The sequence below is a fragment of the Aplidium turbinatum genome, chromosome 10 (assembly GCF_918807975.1).
Source record: "Aplidium turbinatum chromosome 10, kaAplTurb1.1, whole genome shotgun sequence".
NCBI lineage: Eukaryota > Metazoa > Chordata > Ascidiacea > Aplousobranchia > Polyclinidae > Aplidium > Aplidium turbinatum.
The window spans coordinates 15,248,367-15,269,146 of NC_137481.1; the positions used below are offsets into that span (position 1 = coordinate 15,248,367).

A 20,780-nucleotide genomic window follows, 5' to 3' on the forward strand; every position below is an offset into this window, starting at 1 on the left:
GAATAGAAAAGAAAGAATACGATTTGGTGCAGATATGTTGCGTTGGCCGTTGGGTCTTGGTAGAAAGTGCTGCCAGTAAGTGCGGTGAGGCGCAGATCATATAATCAAGGACTGCTTGCTGTGCAGACCTCTCCACGGTGTGGAGGGCCTAATTGACAATGACATTTGACGTTTCCATTGACGATGACACCAGGCAGCGGCGAACAGACGGCGAGCCTAATTTTTCGTAAAACCTTGGTGATTGTAATTGAGCTAACATATCAAACAGAATTTTACAATATGTACCTCAAGATGCAATGATTAGTCTGTAGTAAACAATAAATTTAATTAGTAACAATAATGCTTGCATGACTCTTGGATTACAGATGAATATGAACCACTGCAAAATCATCATATCGACTCTGTGAGAACATTTGCAGACATTTTCCTCTGTGAGAATAGTGAGCACAACGCCTCGAAGTGAAAGCTATTGTTTGCAATAGAATAAAGCTTAAAGTACTTCTGTTAATAGTTATACAAATGGATTTTTAGTGTGGTCAGCAAAAAAGTGTGGGACAAAATTAAAATGGTACTCGTGTGACAGCAAAAGACGTGCGCCAATTGGTAAAGTGGCGCCACCTGAAAGATCTTATATCTTTCACTTTGCCTGAAATTTGTGAGCAACAACATCCTTTTATTTGCCGGTTTGAAGCGTACCTTTTCGTACCTTGCGCAAAATAATGACATATTTACTTCCTTAAAAAATATGCAATAACAATCTGTGCTCATACTCCTGCTCACTTTAAATTAAAAATAAATAGATTTTACCCGAAATGGAAGGTCGAGCAATCGAGGAGGAAGAACTTTAATTCACAAAAGTGGATGTGAAGTTGCGCTTTTTTACCTTAACTATATTTTTATATTATTCATATCCTAAAGAAAGAGTATTCACAGCCATTGTCGTAGCCAAGAGGGGTTTTGGGGGTTACAACCTCCCCTTTTGGCACGTGTGTGACGTCACGATATTGAGAATGATGCTTTCAGTCTCTATGTCTCTAAAACAAAGTTTGCCTAATTTCAAACGAAACTCCATTAAAAGAGCGAGTTTTGCCAATACCAAGCATTCAAATATCTCAGCCAGGAATTAGCAACAAGAAAACATGGAGACTTAGCTTTATTACCGAAAAATGCCCAAGAAAACATGATTTTATCCTTTTGCTATGCCATCGACAGCACCATTTTACAGGAATATTTATACCCACATTTTTGTTGAAAATGCTCTCAGAATGCACCAAATTCAAAGTAAGTTTTCAAAATTTTGATTCAAAATAATTTTCAAAGTAATTTTGCACCAAATTCAAAGTAATTTTTCAAAAAGCCTGGGTGTCGCTTTTGGCGAAGACGCCGTCGGGCTTCGCCCGCCGGCCGTGAAAACCACTCTTTTCAAAATTCCTGGCTGCGCCACTGTTCACAGCCACTGGTGGTTTACGCGTAAAACTTACATTACTTTGAAATGGCTTCCCGCACATGAAAATGTAAAATAGATTTTGAGATGAAGAGCACAACACATGGAACAAAAGATTAAAAAACCATCACAATCACTTGACAGTAAGAGGCCTGCTACCAATGCGATAGAAAATGTAAATGCAAAATTATTAATGAAATTCATTGTGCGTGGATGCCCTCGCAGTTACCTGCAGTTTACATGTGCAATGGAAATCTAAAACTGTTTTAGATGGACGTGGATTGTCATTGAAAGTTTTGTTTTTGACCAGTCACAACCGATTACCTGCAAATTCCAAAACCTCACGTAGGCAAGGCGACTCTATCAATTATACAAAGATTGCACCAAATCTTATTCCTATAAATACATGTTTTAGTTATATAATTCAACCGTTCAACCGCAAAACAATGCTTGACCTGTGACGTCAATCTGGAAGACTAGATCAAGAGTATCCTATGCATAAACACATCCCTGACATTTTCCTGTCGACCAACAACCTATACAAATGACATTGAGGGTTGGTTTGATAAATTTCTTAATCAAACAATTTTTGCGTTTATCCAATGTTATGCATAATACTTAATTCGAGCAAAAACTTTTTAACCCTGTGGAAAAAAGTGTTGACTTACATAACAAACCAACATGAAATGTCAAAGTTGTTATTAATTTGTTGAAGTTTTAAGAATGTATCCCAAAAACAGCATGAGCGAACGAGAACGTAAAAATAACGCGCACCGAGCATGTGAAAGAAAGCAAATGGTAGCCTAATTGCTTCCTTTACTTGGTTACTTCCATGCAGCGAGATTATAAGATAAAGAGCACCAAAAAGTGCAAGCAGAAGGAATGTCTGTCAAATGCAATGTTCTTGCCGTGTATGGCAATGTAAGGACTTGCTACTTCAGATAAAAAAAGAAAGAAATGACGAAGTAGCAGAAGAGGTAGCAGCTACTGTAGGCCGCACATCGTAGCCAAAAACAAATAAAATCTACTTTTATTCAGTAAGTTATGAAAAATGATAGCAAAACATCAAGTAATATAAATGCACAATGCAAAAAAGTGTTCTCACGTGATAACAAAAATCTTGTCTACCCGATTTCAAGCCTGTCGAAGATCAGTCTGACGACAACATCGCATGTCAGCAATCAACCGATAAGGTTGTTACAAGTTGTGTGTTGGTGTGGCAATTGCAAGAGGTTCTGTGTCCAATCAATCAATCTTACCAGCTGATTAGTTTGCTGTTAGCTGACTGATGTTTAAAACTTTTCCCTTTAAAATGACGTTGTTTGATCGTAAAATCATGTTAATAGCATCCTGTTTTCATGATTGAGCCCGAAAAGGAAGGTCTGTCTCGTGAGCAAAAAAATTTCAAATTCCTCTCAGTGACATTCAAATGCATTAACAGACTGATTAGATAACGCACAGAAGCCATTGTTTACAAAGAAGGGTTAATTCAGCTTCTGACAGATAAACAAGACTAGGCCATATGTTGAAATTAAGAAGCATGCATTTAGTGAAAAGACGTAGGCCTATTCATCCCGTCTGTCCTCAGTATAACGCAGCGTGTCGTCAATTGAACGTCATATTCGCAAAGAAAGGCAGTATGTTGCTATGACGACAGTTTAAGCTTGAAGTAAAATTTGGAAATGCTTTTATAAGACATGAGGATATATAATTTTTTAGCAGCACTCTGGCAGAATGTGTATTTGCATACGATACGTTCAAATTTGATATGTAGCCTATAACTTATGTTATGTAATATGTATAAATGCATCAAAAACTCACTTCAAATGCAATTACGCCCACAGTAACCCACAATTATGAGTTGGCAAACAAAAAGAAAAAACATTCTTCAGATAAGATACAAGTATAACAAATACAGAAAGACTACAATAACATATTTAAATTCTTAAGTTTAAGAACTTCGAATTCGAGCTCAGCTTTGAACTTAAAAAGACGAATTTGTGTTTGAAGCATTTGAGAAAAAAAGTTTGTTGCACAGTTCAGTATTCTATGGAGGAGCAAAGCTGGTAAAATAAAGTGATCGTTGGCTTCCACAGTTTTGTGTTGAGTTATATAAATTTTACGAGTTTTCACGTAAAAGCTACGCAAAAAAAAGAAACTTTCCCAATGACATTTGATGCAGACAAGGAAGAATAGATTAACAAAGTTTTTCCGGTTTATGGCAATTCTTAGAATATTGGCAGATTTGACGTAAATGAGTTCACATGCGACAATTCGTGCTGTTTGAGGCTCCCAATCAGAAATGATTTGTGTGGGAATGAAATATTTATGAATCAACCATTTTGTTTCTTTATTTGAAGTCATTTAAAACGAACTACCGCAGAGTAAAATAAAAGCGGTTACCATGGGAGAATTATTTCAAAAGGTCATAGGTGTGGATAAGGTGAACCAGCAAAAGTTGTTTTGGCTTTTGTGAAAATTTTTATTGCACTGATGCTGGTAGAAAGCGCTGCTTCAAAATAAGGCTGTCAATCACTGACCTTTTCAAGTTAACAGTTGAACAAAAACAAAAAACAAAGCTACTGTGCAGGCCGCAAAGGTTTAGTTTTTCTATGTAAAAGCAGAATTGTGAAGACGAAAGAATTTTGCCTTGTCTAATGTTGGAGTCAGGCAATTTTGGTTAGACTCCGCAGCTCCAGTTACAATGAAAAAAGGAAAATTTTCAGGTGGTTCTAAATACCACCAGTAGCCTATTAGTCTATTACGCATTGACAAACAACATAAGGTTGATTAGGTGCTTGCTAAATTGAATTAAGCACCTGACAAAACGTCAGCTGTAGCCAGAAAAACGTGTAAGTCATTGCCTTGAAAATTTTTTATTTTGTTATATAGTTGAAATTGTGAAATCATTTTCGTTAGAAGTGTTGCATGATTCGCTAAATAATGCAAAAAAATTTGCATTTACTTTTTCTGTTTTCCTGCAAACTGTGGAATAAAAACCCGACGTAAATTTCAGCAGGTCAGCAGGCAAATTATTCAGTGTTTGTACAAATTTACTTTTTATGATTCGCTTCGTTACTGCATTGTTGTGAACAGTAAAAGAAAAATATGTAAACCAATGCATTTTGTTTTCAGACACTAAGTGTTAAATAATTAAAAATACCACTAAAATTAAACGATGGAGGAGAATACATCACAACACAGTGTTTCTTTTACCATATCTACATTAGATGCAACTTCAAGTGAACCCATAATTTCATCTTTATACAGCAAAAAGCCGCAACAATCCAATCCACAGGGTAGACGCCATTTTTATGCAAACTCAGCATGGGTTGTGTGTGAAATAATTCTTCTCACTTGTATCATCATTGCTTTGTATTTGCTTTATGCTTTGCTACATCATAGAGCAATTAAAGCTGGAAAACACAGAGACAAAGCTACAGGTGAATTGATTTTCGTGTATTCCTCTCACCAACATGATCATACGATTTTGACAATAATAAAATCTTTAGAAACAACAGATGTTTCCAACCGAATAAAACAACAGAGTAAATAATAAATCGTGCTTTCGCTTTAAATGTATTGCAAACTCAATCGATAGCGGATGTATGACAGTTGAAAAGTGTTTACAAAAGACCAAATTTTTTATTTGCCTAAACCGGTGGCGCTCAAACGCTCTATGTGCGGCACATGATCCCAATTGTTGCTGAACCTGTGACGCACGAGCCATCATAAAACAAAAACACTTTACGTATATTGATAGCATCAATTCTACAATTTTGTAATAGTGGAACACTGGAATTAAACACAGATACATGTTAAACAAAAAGTTTTTCATCTTTCCAAAGCAATTAATTTTTCGTAAAGGTTTATATGAGGCCTTTGAAATGATGAATTATGCAATGAAGAACACCAATGCACGATTATGGAATTACTGGTTTTAAGGCATATTCAGTGGCATCTTATAAGCATCAGTGTAGAAGCTGCAACCATAAACATATTTTGTGTTTGTAGTAACCAGACACAGAAAAGGTGGCGAGTTGCTTGAAAATCTTTGCATTGTCGCTGTACTCATTGCGCTGCTGCGGTTTACCAACAATCAAGTGCTTGTATTCATCGGATGGAATTCTCTAGAGGCGTGTTCAGGATTGTTAAATGTCACCATCGCTTTATATTTCATTGCTATCCATCCTATTTATTTCTTCCTGTGGGTTCGCCAGGTAAAATAGTATGAAATTATGTTAACGCTGGGTGTGTATTTTAAAACTGTTTGACAAAATATGTATATTTTAGCAGCTTTTGTTACTTTTCGTCATATTTACTTATGTGGACCAAGCCTACAACCAATATCACTTGTAAATACTGAAAGCTTGGATGATTATCAAAACTTGGGCTACTTTTACTTGGCTAACGATGCTGTAAATCCGCCAGTCAACGCCTGGTGGAACTTGGAAGTCCTTCCAATCAAAGTTTCAAACAGTTTTAGAATAATTGACATCGTCGGTTTTGTTTTCAAAACTCAAAAGCAAATGCTATAATGAACAAGAAATCCAGGCCTGCACTGTGGTTTGTTTGTTTCAGAAATATCACCGTGGTGACTTGCATGAATCAGAAGACAAAAATACTTACGTTATTTTGAACATGTACGCTGAGATGTGTAGGCCTAGCCTATGTATGAACAATAAGATAACATGACCTTGGGTGTAATTATCAAGGTTTCCGTTGTAAAAGAATGTGATATTTACAAGCAGCACCAACAATCTTTGTGTATTAAAAGATTCAGTGAGATTGAATGTTACGTTTTCTCAGACTGGCTAACATAGGTTGTATAAAATCAACAATTGCAATATTGATGTCGTATTTTGAGTGATATGCACAATCTTAAAATGACAGAAAGTGCTACAGATTTGATTTTTTTGACACATAGGCCTCCAACCAAGCAATAGTTTATTTTGATAAATGCTTTTTCAACACTCCCACAACCACAACTACTATAATCGTTTGACAGAGTTACATTTTTTGACTGATGATTATCGACATCATTGTAATGTTTAACTCGAATATTTTTTGCTGTTATTGTTGCTGTTAAAATTTGCAATGTTGATGAAAAGCTTGCGAGATCAATAATCTTAGTTTTTAGTTTCCCAAGCTTTCTTACTTGGACGAATTAGTCGCTAAATACCTTTTATAATGTTTGAAAATCTGTAACAGTTTCTTTTGTTTATGCAGCGAATATTCTACTCGAATCGAGCTCTCAAACATCTTTACAGCAAAACCGTGAGGTTTCTCAGCTGGGTCGCACTAGTAAGCGTCGTACTCACGACTGCTTTGTCGATGATTCTTTTTACTGTGGACCGACAGAGCAGTGCCAGTGGCAGAGTATGTGAAGATAACAATAACAACAACGAAGAGGGCGGTGTTGCTACTGAGCCTTCCCCTCAAGGTGTTAAAGCAAATATGACAGCTGGAATACTTGCAGGTGGAATTCAGGTAAGAACGAAAAAAAACGCTAAGATATGGCTAGTTCTTTCTGTTGTGATACAGTATATAAGCTGTCGTATAGAGAATAAGATAGGCCTGAAAAAAATGTGTTTGAGACATATAGATCTGTATTCCTCAAACACTGTGTGCATCAAGCGTTTTATTATTGATTTGATAGAGTTGGTACGATGACGTCCATAGCGTAGGCCTATGCCTTAAGCCAGTAACTAGGAACTTGCATGAAGTACTCTTTTACCTAAATATTAGGAAAAAGATCTTTTCCTGGGTCGTTTGAATTCATTTGTGTAAACAACCTTTTTTTAAATAATGAGCGGTGTCGAGGAAAAATTGTGTTGTTCTGTCGAAAAATTCCACATTTTTGGATTTGCGCATCTCTGATTGGAAATGGCTGTGGGCTTACTATACTATGCGTCTCGCATGAACATTGACGCAACCTACATTGAATTCAAGCTTTCTTTACAGCTTTCCTTTCTTGCTTTGTTCCTTTATCCTATCATGGACAACAAACTTCGAGCAATGAGAACGCGACACATGAGAAATGGAAGCACTGCTGTAATCACCCTTATTCGACGGTCTTTTGTTTTGGCTAGTTTATGCATTTTATCAGATGTTGCAATCGCTCTCCTGGTCAAAACAATCACAGCTGAATTTCCAAATGCTAGGTTTGCGCCTCTTGCAATGTACGATATCAACCTTATAATAAACCTTTTATGCATTATTATGACATTTCGTCGCTGGCGAGTTATGCTCTTCCCATGGTTCTATACAACCTCTTGTTGCTCGTCATCACAATGTGTGACGAAAACCTTTCTTCAACGGAAATCGTTCAGAAAGTACAAAGTAAGTTTTGCTGGGAAACAAATTCCTTGTGAAATTCCAACAGAACTGGGCGTACAAGAAGACGTACACAACCACAACCAGTCTAAAAGCTATTACGAAAAAAAGAGAAGATCTCGTCGTCAGACAAAACTTCGGCGTCCTCCATCTCCAATACCTGACGTCATTTTGCCGATGTTTGAAAGCCAAGCACAGAATAGCCCAACTGGAAAAGAACACAAGGCGGAAGCATTCTTTGCCGAAAATAATCACTTAGCTGACGTTGAAAGACATCAGTACTCGGACACTGCGCTTTATATTCCTTATCGCAAATACGAAAGCAAGCGTTCCACGTCTTTGATATTGATCAACCACCAAACGCCGCAATCACCAAAAACTGCAAAGCCCTCTATTGCCGCCTCACTTCTGGCAAAACCAAAACGGTGGTTATCTGAGTTTAAAGTTTTTTGAAAAATAAACAACTTTTGAGTGATTTTCAACATTTTATTGCCTTCTAGTGAAAAAGAAGAGTTTGTGAGAATGATGAACATCGTGGTGGGTGAAATGTTTCTTAGCGATTAGTTGTATGCCGACATTGGTGTTGCCAATGATTTATTGGAAATTCAAAACTGCACTACGTATTTCTAATTTACGTTATAATTTCTAACTCTTTCGTTTGTAAATGTGTCATGAAAACAATCTTTTGCACAGCATTTCATGACATACAATACGGATTCGATATGAAACATTTATAAGAGCATACTGGCATTGTAAATGTGATCGGTTTACTACTTTCAATAAGTTACAAAAAAATGGTTTTCACAAATTTGTAAACGACACACAAACAAGCTTTTTAGTTGATCTGACAATTATAAATGCAATACTGCTAACCGATTATTTATTTACTTTTTATTCCGAGTTTATCCATAAACTGATAAAAATGTGTAGATATTGAGAATGAAGACACCACGCAGAATAAAGTAAAAATATATAGGAGAAAAATATCAGGCACATACCACTGTTTATGATTTTTATCCTGACACTTTTGTTGTATTGTGTTTTCTTTGTTTTGATTATTCTTTTCACGGCTCACCAGTGAAGTGAACATTGATTTTTTTTACATATTGTAGGCTACAGACTGTTTTAATGCGTTTGTAAAAAAAATAAGAAACTGATTTCAGTCAGTAAGAACTGCAGCCAGAATAGATGCTGTCCCTGAAACATCCCATGCTGGATACCGGAGGATAAAAGTCACAGTTAGCCTAAACTAACTTATTTAATTTGTCGCACTCACTAAAATTCCACAAAAGCATAATTGTTTATTTAAAGTGATTCTACAACAAAAAGTTTGAAACAAGGACGTTATAGATTTGGTTTATACTGTATCTCCAGTTTTTGTAAGTCTGCAATCGAAGCGTGAAATATTCACAAAAGTTGTGTTTGCTTTATCGTTATTGACCTACAATAAATTTATCGTAGATGGATAAATACAAATCGAAGTAGCCAACCACCACAAAACAAGGACAAGATATTTAAACCCTCTCGTAAGAATTTTCTGCGTTTGCCATTCCATTGGACATAAAAGACCTAACACAAAATATTCCAGAAATCAGAACTGGAAAAACCGATACTAAAAAATGACTTTCTGTGATACTGGGCGTAGCTATCGTTTGAAACTAAAAATGAAAGATTTAATATGTTGCAGTTGCACCTTTCTAAAGTAAACTACACACGCCATCCTTCCGTCCAACCATATCTGTTCGATTCAATCTTGAGTTTAAAATTATAGCTGTACGGTGCGAAACAAAACTCCTATACTGCATTTGTACAGTAAACAACTTCGTTTCGAGCCGAATTTCATTGGCTTGGCCTTGGTTTCATTTCAAAATCCAAACAATTCCCTTTCATCATAAACTTGAAAGTTGAAACAAAGAAGCAAAAATGAAAAGCACAAGAATGTCAGAGCACATAAAACCCCATGGGACCAATATTTAAAGTGCCTGGAGACAAAAACAAGGCGGGATTGGGCGATCTCCTCATCTTTATTCACGGTGTATTTGCAAGACCGGATTAATATAGACTTACGCATCATTGCGTTTTATTGAAATCGCCCCCCCCCCCCCCTACTAGCTAAGGCTACTTGCTGGATCCGCCCCTGCCTTGAACCGTCCGTGTTCTTTCAAAAATCGAAACAAAACTATAAGCCTGGTAGGCTATTTGCTTTTGAAGTACAGCATCTTTTTGCCTTGTCTTGCGTTCATTTGTAATTTATCTGATGCAACATTAAGATACGTTTCTAACAACGAAAAGTTTTTAACGCCTTAAATTTAATACAGCAGAAAAGCAAACGGAGTTTGCACCAGGGTTGCCAGATGGCCTTTTTTTAGGCCAAATTCCAGAAAACTGGCCTTTTTAAATTGCAGTTGGCCTACAAAAATTGATGCAAATAAGGCCAGAAAATCTGGCCTTATTTGGCCCTTTTTATGGCTGCAAGTTTTGACCGGTTTAGAAAGTATTATTTTAAGGAAATTCAATTTCAATTGTAATATAAAAGTATCACTTATCATCACTTAGAGCCTGACCTATATTCGTTTTAATTTTAATTAGTGAGTAGAGACATTGGTGGAGAGCAGAGAATGTGTTAGCGGTGGACAGGGCGGTTCTATTAAGTTGCACCTGCCGTAAACCGTAAAGTATACACTTGCCTTGTTTGTTAATGTGATGTGTTTGCATTCCATTTGTGCAATTTTGTCGTATTTTGTTTGCTGCTAAATGATTTTAAAACCGAGTATTAGTTTTAGTTCTTATGACATCTTAAACGTATTGATTTCGTACTGGGTTGGTCTGTGAATAAGTTTATTATAAAAGCCTACGACAACACATTTCACTGATTTTTAAACACTCCACGTTTACTTCTGATCCGGTTTGCAATACGCAAAATGCTACAGAACGACAGGAAATCTTTGCATTCGTTTATTTTTGATTTTTTAGATTCGTGGTTTTAAACTTCTATACATCAAATAAGCTGGGTTTTTTTTGCTGAGACTTTTCGGTCATTTGTTCGAAATGACTTGAAAAAATTCGGTCATTTTTTATTTATTTCGATCATTTTTAGTCATTTTTGGTCATTAATAGTCAATTGACTATATATTTTTTCGGACATTTTGACCGAATTGACTACATTTTTTTCGGACATTTTGCTAAAAAATCGGTCAATGACCGATAAATGACCAAAAAAAAACCCCAGCAAATAAGTTTTGATGTGAGTGAAGGCTATATTTTATATTGTTATTGAATTTTATACATTCTTTAGTTGATACAAACAGTGTTTTATTTTAATAATTCTTCTGTAGTCATATATAGCCCTGAAAATAGTTTCCAATCCTGTAGTTGTAGACATCCCTGGTACATATACTCAATAAGACAAATTCATGCTTATTGCTTAGCTAGATGTTCCGAATAGCACTGTTCATGAATTGAAGTAATAGTGGTTTCTAGTTTATCTGCTACTACAGTAATTTTTCATTAATCAAATTATGCAAACGAACCGGTCATTATGCTCTGACAGTGCTAAATTATTATCTGTCATATTTAATCGTAAAATGGCATTTTCAAAAAATTATTTCAATTAAGTTGTTAGCGTTTATTTAGCCTTAGAAGTAAATAAAAAATTTGGCCTTTTTTTGGCCTTATTTTATAATGGATTTGGCCTTACTATAGCTTGAGTATCTGGCAACCCTGGTTTGCACTGACTAGCTTAGTGCATGGTCCTCAGATTACCGCCATTATCTCAGGGTATAGCAAAAGACGCAGATAAACTCCATCTTTAGCCTTTAGAACTGGCAAAGTTTCCAATGACGAAGGAAATGGAGTACTCTGCTATCCCTGATCGCGTTTTGCCCTCCCGTGTAGGCTTTTTGAAAGTAAGTTTTTTAGTAAGCTAACTATTTTCGTTGTTGTCAGCGACTAAAACCGGCAGTTCACTAATCAACAAGCGGTACAACTCAGCTATCAAAAACGTGATACAACATACCGGCCGATGCAATTAATATTTGTAGCAGGTATGCTACGGCTTGGTCACCCTGCTACTCTGAGAAAGAGGCCATACAACGATGGCATTTTTTATGTTAGATAAGTAGAGACAAAACAAAGCCTAACCATGTTTACTAACCTGCATGAAGTGCTCGTCGTGCTACCGATTCAAATTCCGCAAAGCTTTTCAGAATGTAAACATGATCTTGTTTGGGGTCTGATGCCATGTATGTGAGTTCTTCAACATTACCAGAGTGAACTCCAAACGTAAATATCTCAATTCCTGAAACAACAGAAAAACATCGCTTTGATGCAGCTGATCTGCAATTCCTTGCTTGCGCCACATTCCAACCCAGCTGGCGAATTTGCTTCATTTTACATTGATTTCACGTCTGCACTCTAGAGACGTGCATATTTACAAGCATTCAAGCCAAACTTTGTCACTTTTCCATTTGGCGGGAAGTGTTTGAAGTATGAAGGTTTGAACATAGGCTACGAGGAATACATTTTGCTCTGATAGTCTGCGAAAATTAGCGTTTGAATGTTTTGAACTTCGAGTCTTTCGAAAATATTTGAAGTTTTACCGGAAAGTGGGATATCGGTAAGTTTACATTTGTCTCTTGTTATGTAGACATAGCCCAGGCATAGGATATCATTATCATCAATATTGTCTTGCGTTAGGCTACCTGTTTTGGGCAAACGTGGAGATTACATCTAGGCTATTATTAGCCTACAAATTAATAACATTCGTGAAGGACCTTGTTAAGATTAACTTGTTAAGAAATTTTGCTATTATAAAAATTAAACCAATGGTTACAAGTACTTTTGTCACTCCCCTTCATAAAGCCTCTGAATCTTTGGGTTAACATACATCAGGGGTGTTCAAACGTTTTTACGGGCGGGTCAAATTTGATAGTGCGGAAGTACCCGTGGATCAACCACGTCTGAAGATCTTATTTCGCACAATAATAAATGTAAATTAATATTGTATTATATATTGTAAAGTCTACTCCGTTTTTTATAGCACACTATTTTAAAAACTCACTCTCTGAAAACGTTTAAGGTGGGGTCGCCAACCACCGGGTCACGACCCAGATGCCGTGTTATTGCTCAGTTATGTCTGTTTATGTTTTGTCGTAAACGAAAATTGTCACTTAACATGACGGGGTAGTAGCACACCTACCTTCTCCTCTAAGCCTCCTGGCCACACTTCGTGGGTCTCCTCCGTTTGACCGTCCGTCGGTAATCAGGAAAATAACTTTCTTTGAGTCGACACGTGCATTGTCCATAATAGCCTGCGAAAAAAGTAGAATGTTCGTAGTGTGCTTCCCATAAGTTTTAAGCTTGTCAATTACCTTACACACGTTGTTGCATGGGTATATTGTTGATATTACACTTTAATTTATTGAATGCTTGGGGATTACTCGTACCTTAGCTTCTTGAAGTCCACCAAGGGTATATGTTGATCCACTCCTGCATGATGAAGTGCATATTTATGGTTTGTTGAAATATATGAAATATTGCAGTAAACAGACTTTGGTTGCACCAAACGTTTTTCTTTAGAGATTGCTTTATTGTACAACACATGAAATGGTGTTAATTGTGTTTTCAATACCGTACCGTACTATTATTGTTTAAACTTTATAGTATAGCCTAGTTATCAACACAAAAATATGGAAATATGCGCTTCAACATAAAACTGACATGGTTCCAGTTAGATGTATCTGTGACACTATCTTTTGTGTGCCCCCAGCTTACAACCTAGTCCACCAAGTGGGGCCTTTCAGTAGCCCACAACTCTGTGGTAAAAAATGTGTCGATCTGCAGTGTATCAACCAAACAAGTCTCGATAAAAGAAGAACATAAAACTTACGCGTAGGTAATAGCAGGCAGCGAAGTTCCGAGCAACGAGCACTTGTGATCGTGGATATTATCAGCAGTCACCTGATCAACCCAGATCTGGGCATTATCAGCAAACGTAATCACAGCAACTCTTGTTGTGTTCATTGAAACTGGAATTCCAGCAACGAATCGCGAGACAAATCGAATCTGAAATTTTTTGATTGTACAATGTTGTTTATGTAGCCAGGGGCTCCGGAAGCGGGGGGGGGCAAGGGGCTTACATAACTTCAAAAGGGCACCATTGCCCCCCCTACCCTCAATTTTTCTGCAGATGGAGGGGCAGGGGGGCAATGGTGCCCTTTTGAAGTTATGTAAGCTACTACACATTTTGCAATATAACAATTTCTGCTATTCGCTTTTAGCCTATATCTTTCATTTTTGCCTCAAAATAATACTTACGGCACAAAATTTTGCAACTGCAACACAGTACAGGCCTTAAAACTCGTTTTTTTTTCGGCAGCCATCGTGGCCTACCGGGAGCTCTTTCTCGGCGGCCAAATCTCCGTGCTTGGAGGCCAAAATACAAAATAAAAATAACGATAGCACAAGTAAATAAAATAAAACTTGCAACAATGCTAAAATGATCACTTGGCGTTGTTGAAGTCTGGGCCTGGGCGACGTTCTACAATAGAATCGTTGCACCACGCAGTAACTGCGTTATCGGAATTGTAATCCAGTACTGCAGGACCATCTAACGACACTCGCACGAGTGTCTCCAATGTGGCTGATTTTAATGAAGTTCGCCACTCCCCTAGAATTCTTATTAGCAACGAAAAACAACGTTCGACATATTGTGTTGACGATGACGGCAAGGTAATAAAATAAGTATTTCAATGATGTGAAAAACATTACTAAAAGAAGCATAATTTTTGCAAAATAACTTATGATCAAAACAATTTTCCCCTCGGATGTCAACTAACCTACTGTAGTTCTCCTTTTTAACAACGATTCAATGTCCGACAACATCGAACCGACATAAAAACGACAATATTGCCAGCCAATGTAAATTAGCAGTTCGGATTAAGATTTTGTTAAAATAAACGTCTGGAATTACAAACAAGACTTACAGCGCTGGTAATCGCCGATGGATATATTTCATCAATAACAAATATTCCCGCACAATGCAGCAGCGGCGATTATGACCCGCTGACCTAATTTTGCGTCACTCTTTGATACTACTGTACATATTTTCGACAGTTAATCCACGATCATTCTATTGCGAAATTAAAAAATTGGCTAGAAGAGACCGGCGGCCAAACTTGGCCGATTGAGGAGGTAGCACCGGTGGTCATTCAAGCACTACTTAGCGGCCATGGCCGCAGGCTGCTTTAAGGCTTAACAGTAGGTTACATCATTATAACATAGCATGATGCCCTTCTTTGTGTACCGGACACTTGTAGGCTATCATTACTTAATAGCCTACATACTGAGCTGATAGATTAGCATTATCGCTATTAAAAAGGTAAAGGTGAGTCCCATACTTGATCCAAGCATCGGGGGATGAGAAGATAAGATTCTCATTATACTAAGCCTTCGGCACTAACTTCTGCACTAACTATTATCGCTATATCTTAACTTAAAACTTGAAAAAAAATCGTTCCGGCGCCCCTGTATGTAGCCTATCTTCATGTAAGATTCGTCAGTTAAAATAGTTACTACTGTTCAATGATAAACAGCAGTGTTGAAAGGGGTAGGCTAGTTTTGGACTGGGGCCCGGAATATTTTCAGAAGGGACAAGAACAAAGAAAACACCACATATTCTTTAGAGTCCTATTTTTTCTTTGAAAATGTCTTGTTTGAGGTGCCCTGGCTTCTTATTGCAACCGGACCCAAATTATTCTCTCAACGGCTCTGATGATAAGAAATTGCAGAAGGATAGTATCTACTTGCATCAGACAAGCTTGTCCGTTATGTAACCAAAAAATTAAATTAAAAGGTCATGCAGCAGCAGCAGCCCACACAGACTGCAGCAGCACTTATTGATATAATTTAAAGTTTGATTTTGTTATTGTTTTGTAACTCTTCATGGTTAGAACTCCATTCTTTGTTAACGTGCACACATTTTTGTATCACATTAACTTCTATGTTAATGCACACAATAATATAATACTTCTCTAATAAAATAAAATACTTCTCTATATAATAAATACTTCTCTTCTCTAAATAAAATATTTCTCTATATAAAGCCCTAAAATGCTATTTTTTTTTAGATTTGTAGGCTTTGTTCTTGACTGTCCTTGCGGTACTGGTATTTTGCATTCATCAAATACTGGCATTTGCACAACAATCTAATCTCCTAGTGTAATGTATCAAGAATGGATTTCGCTATGGTAATAGCATCTTCAGCTAGCACATGTAAAAAATAAAATTTGAAAAATATGTAAAACGAACGAATAAAGCAAACTCCGATATTATCAACACACATAAAAATTCTGTTTTAAATAGGTGGTTACATAATATTAAAATCAAAAGTTGCAAGCTTAAATCTTAAACTGGTGTTCTGCCACGATTTCCAACAATATAGCCTACTGGTACAAAATTCAAGAAATACATGAACATATATCACCCAGTTCAACAAGACTAATACAAAAAAATAACGCAATTTAGTTTACAGTTTGTTGCAATCAGTTTGTATTGATACAACATTAAAATAAATAAGTGTGAGTTGGCATGGTTGATGAATCTAATACTACAGGGGTTGGAGGTTGCTGATTGCATGGGAGTAATAAAACAGACCAAGTGGACGGAAAGAAATATAGTATTCTTATCAAATACTATCCAAGCCCAGATTTATACTTCCAAAACATTTGTCTGATAAGATTGGCGCATGCAAATGGACTTTCAGCACTAGCTGGATAGAATAATGGTAAAAATGTAAAGGCACAGAAAAAAAATTAAGCAACGAGCAGCCAAATTGCAAAAATCATAGTTTGCAAAACGGCCAAAAGATGTACTTATGCTTTTACATTATTGAAATAGTATAGCAAGCTGCAACTAAGATTCGGTGGTTCAAGAACTAAAAGTTTTGGTTGTTTCCACAGATGAAGTTGCTTACAATAAATAATATTCCTGTAATGTCACGAAAAGAGTACAAAGTGCCACCAAAGGAAAAATTCAAATAAGTGAAATCACTATTTTATGTGGTGATTTCGCAGAAGCGTAGTCTAATTTATATGAAGTTGTACTTTGTTATACAACAGAAGTCTTTAGTTCAGTTATTTCTGATCAGAAAAGTTAAAACAATACTTACCAGGATATAGCGGATGACTACAAAAATTTAAGTGATAAAACAATCAAGATAACCTACAACAGGGATCACCAACCTTTTTTGCATGCGGGCCACTTTGGCACTTAGGAGAGCTGTGGCGGGCCGCACTAATAAAATTTTAGGTAGGTTAATTGACTCTTATGCTAGAAAAGAACGCATTTTGTACCCAGTATCCAGCGTTACATGTTGTTAATATTTATCTTAGAATACCGCAGCAACAAAATTAGTCGAATAACGCTACTGCCAGGCCAAGCTCCTTTAACAACATTTTTGACTTTTTCAACATTGCCTAATAAACGAGGCCACTTGTGTTGCGCACTTATAGCGAGGGCTGCGAGGCGAGCGGTTTCATCAGAATATTCATCGCCAAGCAAGAGTGGTGTTGTCACTTCACTTCACAAAAGATATCTTGCTATTAACAGTTTCAGTAAACATAGAAATATTTGACACATCGCAATACAGGCAACAATAGTGACCTGCAAACATATCAATCAGCGAAAAATAGGCTCCAATAACAGAGAGAAAGAAACCTGGCACCATGAAACAAACGCTTGTGGACATCACCGAAAAAACGTGTCTATCGTAACTCATGAACAGTGTTTCCCTCTAAAAAAGCAATGAGTTGGTTTTTCACCCTTATTGTGAGAGTCTGCAAAACCGTCTTTCCTTGATTATTAGACAAATGTCACTTGCGGTGCTTATAGGCATGGCAAGAATTGTTGATTAACAACATTTTGCAGTAGTACTAATCTAAATATCTTTATAATGCCAGAAAAAGCCTTTAAATTTATATATAATATTATTCCAATTTGTTATAAATTGAGTTGGCACACCGACCTATTTTCCCAACAAAACCTTGCATAGGCTAAAGGAACACAGCTCGTGAAACCCAATAACGGTGAAACGCACACTAGTGTTTAAAGGACATTTACAAACTTAAAATAAGCAACCCTATACTCACAGACATTTTCGAAACTCGAAAACAGACGTTTTAATCAACCACTGGAACAGTGTGGCTGGACATCGCATTGGAATAACTTTAAACGACCCCTACCTAGAACAACAATCTGATTGGTCGGTCGGTGAAATTGTATGCAAAGCAAAATATGCTTCACGGAAAGTATTTTTTGCCTTCATGCTGTTTAACTTCTCAAGAAAAATATTTTTGGTTATACTTGTGCGCTGATAGGCTACCTTCCGTGGGCCGCACATAACAGCGTGGCGGGCCGCCAGTTGGTGACCCCTGACCTACAACATACACGAATGCAGCATGGTCAACAACACCTTAAAAAAATAAAAACAAAAAAAGATAACATGGGCCTATAAAAAAGGGAGAAAAGCGATTAGCAAAGCCACAAAACATGCATAGGTTACTGTATGACAAAAAAAGAAAGTTTGGATCGGACATAGTGCGTTATCGAGAATGTTGATTGTCAGTGTGGAGAATACAGTTGGCAAAGAAAATACCAAAAAAACTCCTGCCGCGGTGAAGTTATATCAAAACGCACCACATTTTGTACGACTTGCTTGATAGTAACAGCTGAAAAAAGTTTTAACCGTGAACTTATTAAATGTTCATGCTCGCTGTGTAGTCAATATTCTCCATCTTATATCTTATATTTTACGCTTCATTTTTTACTTCTATTTTTATTGCAGCTACCACAAAAGTACGTTTGATTACTTTGCCAAAAAAGTTGGTTATTTTTCCCAATTTTGACTGGATTAAATAATTTAAATCCATCTGTGTAGTGTGTAGGAAAGGTTAAAATTATTACCTCGTCCTTGAAGTTGTGTAGTTCCACACTGTATGACGCATCTATCACGAATATCAAATCAAGTTTGGCGTTTTTTCTCAAACGCAAAACGTTTCTCTTAAATATATTCACCTGAAACAAGAAGTGGTTGAGTGAAATGATATTAGCCCATTGCCTTAGTAATTAATTTACTGATCGCATCACTAAAATATTACAAGCTACAAAGTGAAAAGTGTGTGATCAGTGGCTACATTATTTGTGTTATATATTGTATCTTAGAAATTGTAATATATTTCCGTACATACAGTTGCAGTGGATGCTGCTTTTTGTGAAATAATGCTTGCTATATAAATTGACAGTTTTTTTTAAATGCAAAATCAAAGTGCTCTACAGCAGGGCTTCCCAAACTTTTTTGCTCGCGACCCCTTTTAATCTCCTAAAAATTTTGGCGACCCCTTACGATTGAAATGATAAACAGTGCAAAATATACATTTGTGATATATATTGAAAAGCTTAAATCAAACGAAAACCAAAACCAATCTACCGTTCTAAGTTTAGTTTGTTTTTATTTATTTCTGACCATCACAACGAAGCCCATGGGTAGCCTACTGGAAACAAAACAAAATATAAAACACGTTTATTCAGTGTGATGGGTGTGACTGCTTTCTGCTACAAAGCAAGTCCACCTGTGGCTGAATGTTAATTAAAGCTGGTCTCAAGACGGTTTCAATGTTGCTTAGGTTGGAACGGTAGGCGCAGTGAGAACATTTCAGATCAATCATTTTGAAATTTTGGTTTCCAAATGTTCAATTTTTTGATGAACGCATCATTTCTAGATTTCAATGCAAAATATTGATGTTTTCTCCTAGGAGGGACAAATTAAATTCGTTTAGTTTTTCAATCAAAACTGGCATTTGACATAATTTCAAAAACTAGATGTTATTGAGAAAATGGACCAAGACTGAATTTTATTTTGTTGGAAAAATCACGATTTCGGTTTTCAACGTTAATTGGCTAGGTATTTTAAAGCTTTGACTTTTGAAAGCCACCTCACTTCATGATGCAGTAAGAGTTTTTAACTCCGATTTCATTTCACCTCATAGATGTTCAAAAATACGAGCAGCCCATTGAGTGCGCGACTCGTAATAAATTTAATAACTGTCACAGCATCTCGCACAAAAGTGTTAATATGCAGCACCTTGTGCAAATTGGTATACTCTCTGCGACCCCTGAAGTTCGTTACGCGACCCCTTGGGGGGTCGCGACCCCCAGTTTGGGAAGCCCTGCTCTACAGTATGTTGATACAGTACAGGCAGAATAGCAGTAATAGAGCAGTACAATATTAAGGAAAATATTAATCACGTTAGAAAGAATTTTCCTAATCGTTTTAAATCGATCAGTTTATGCAATGAGAAAGACCGTTCAGCTTTGCGTGACGTGTCTTATCTAAACATGTCATAAAGTCTCTATCATGACAAAAACTTGATTTTTCAATAACATGATACGCTCTTCTGATGTAAAATAAGCTAAACTATCACAAGGTGTTTCGGGTGATAATCCGTATCTATTCTCACGTTTCGTCAACCAAACACGACTGACTTCTTCAGGTGGCTAGATCAGGTAATGACTACTAGCCCAGGTAGGCCTCATCATTAGGCTACCTGATCTAGCCTTGAAAAAGTCAGTCGTGTCTGATTAACGAAACGCGTCGGAATAAAAGTGATTATCACTTGAAACACCTTGTGATAGTTTAGCTCAATTTAAACAAGAAGAGATTATCGTGTTGTTGAATTAAATGCCTGGTGAACCGTCTCATTCAACTATTATTTAAACTTACTATGTCATCAATATGAGCATCGAGATTTTTTACTCTAGGTTGGTTAGACTTAAATTCGAGGGGTTTTCTTGAAATCCTTGGGAAGGTATGAGAGTGTCCAACTGGAGTTTGATAAAATACAAATTTAATTTAGATTAATTTTTACAATCGTTTATTTTAAACAAAAATGTTGTTGCTGTGCCATGAGTAGAGGATTGGCAATATACTGCTAGCAGATGATAGACA

At 36.6% G+C, this 20,780-nt stretch overlaps 2 protein-coding genes across 2 annotated transcripts in view; one reads left to right on the forward strand and one right to left on the reverse strand.

Annotated features, from left to right (window-relative positions):
• LOC145778993 (sushi, von Willebrand factor type A, EGF and pentraxin domain-containing protein 1-like) overlaps nucleotides 1-20,780 on the reverse strand; it is a 108,905-nt gene that overhangs the window by 86,928 nt on the left and 1,197 nt on the right. Inside the window, exons 2-7 of the mRNA XM_082590574.1 lie at nucleotides 20,556-20,656; nucleotides 18,740-18,850; nucleotides 13,668-13,843; nucleotides 13,225-13,267; nucleotides 12,978-13,089; nucleotides 11,934-12,077 (exon numbers count right to left, since the gene is read on the reverse strand). Coding sequence (XP_082446700.1) covers nucleotides 11,934-12,077; nucleotides 12,978-13,089; nucleotides 13,225-13,267; nucleotides 13,668-13,843; nucleotides 18,740-18,850; nucleotides 20,556-20,656 — 687 coding nt within the window. The remainder of the gene's footprint in view (nucleotides 1-11,933; nucleotides 12,078-12,977; nucleotides 13,090-13,224; nucleotides 13,268-13,667; nucleotides 13,844-18,739; nucleotides 18,851-20,555; nucleotides 20,657-20,780) is intronic.
• On the forward strand, nucleotides 4,623-8,942 carry LOC145778293 (uncharacterized). The gene is made up of 4 exons (XM_082589755.1): nucleotides 4,623-4,887; nucleotides 5,459-5,664; nucleotides 6,674-6,934; nucleotides 7,409-8,942. Exons 1-4 carry the CDS (start codon nucleotides 4,623-4,625, stop codon nucleotides 8,231-8,233), a joined length of 1,557 nt encoding a protein of 518 aa, XP_082445881.1. The 3' UTR covers nucleotides 8,234-8,942.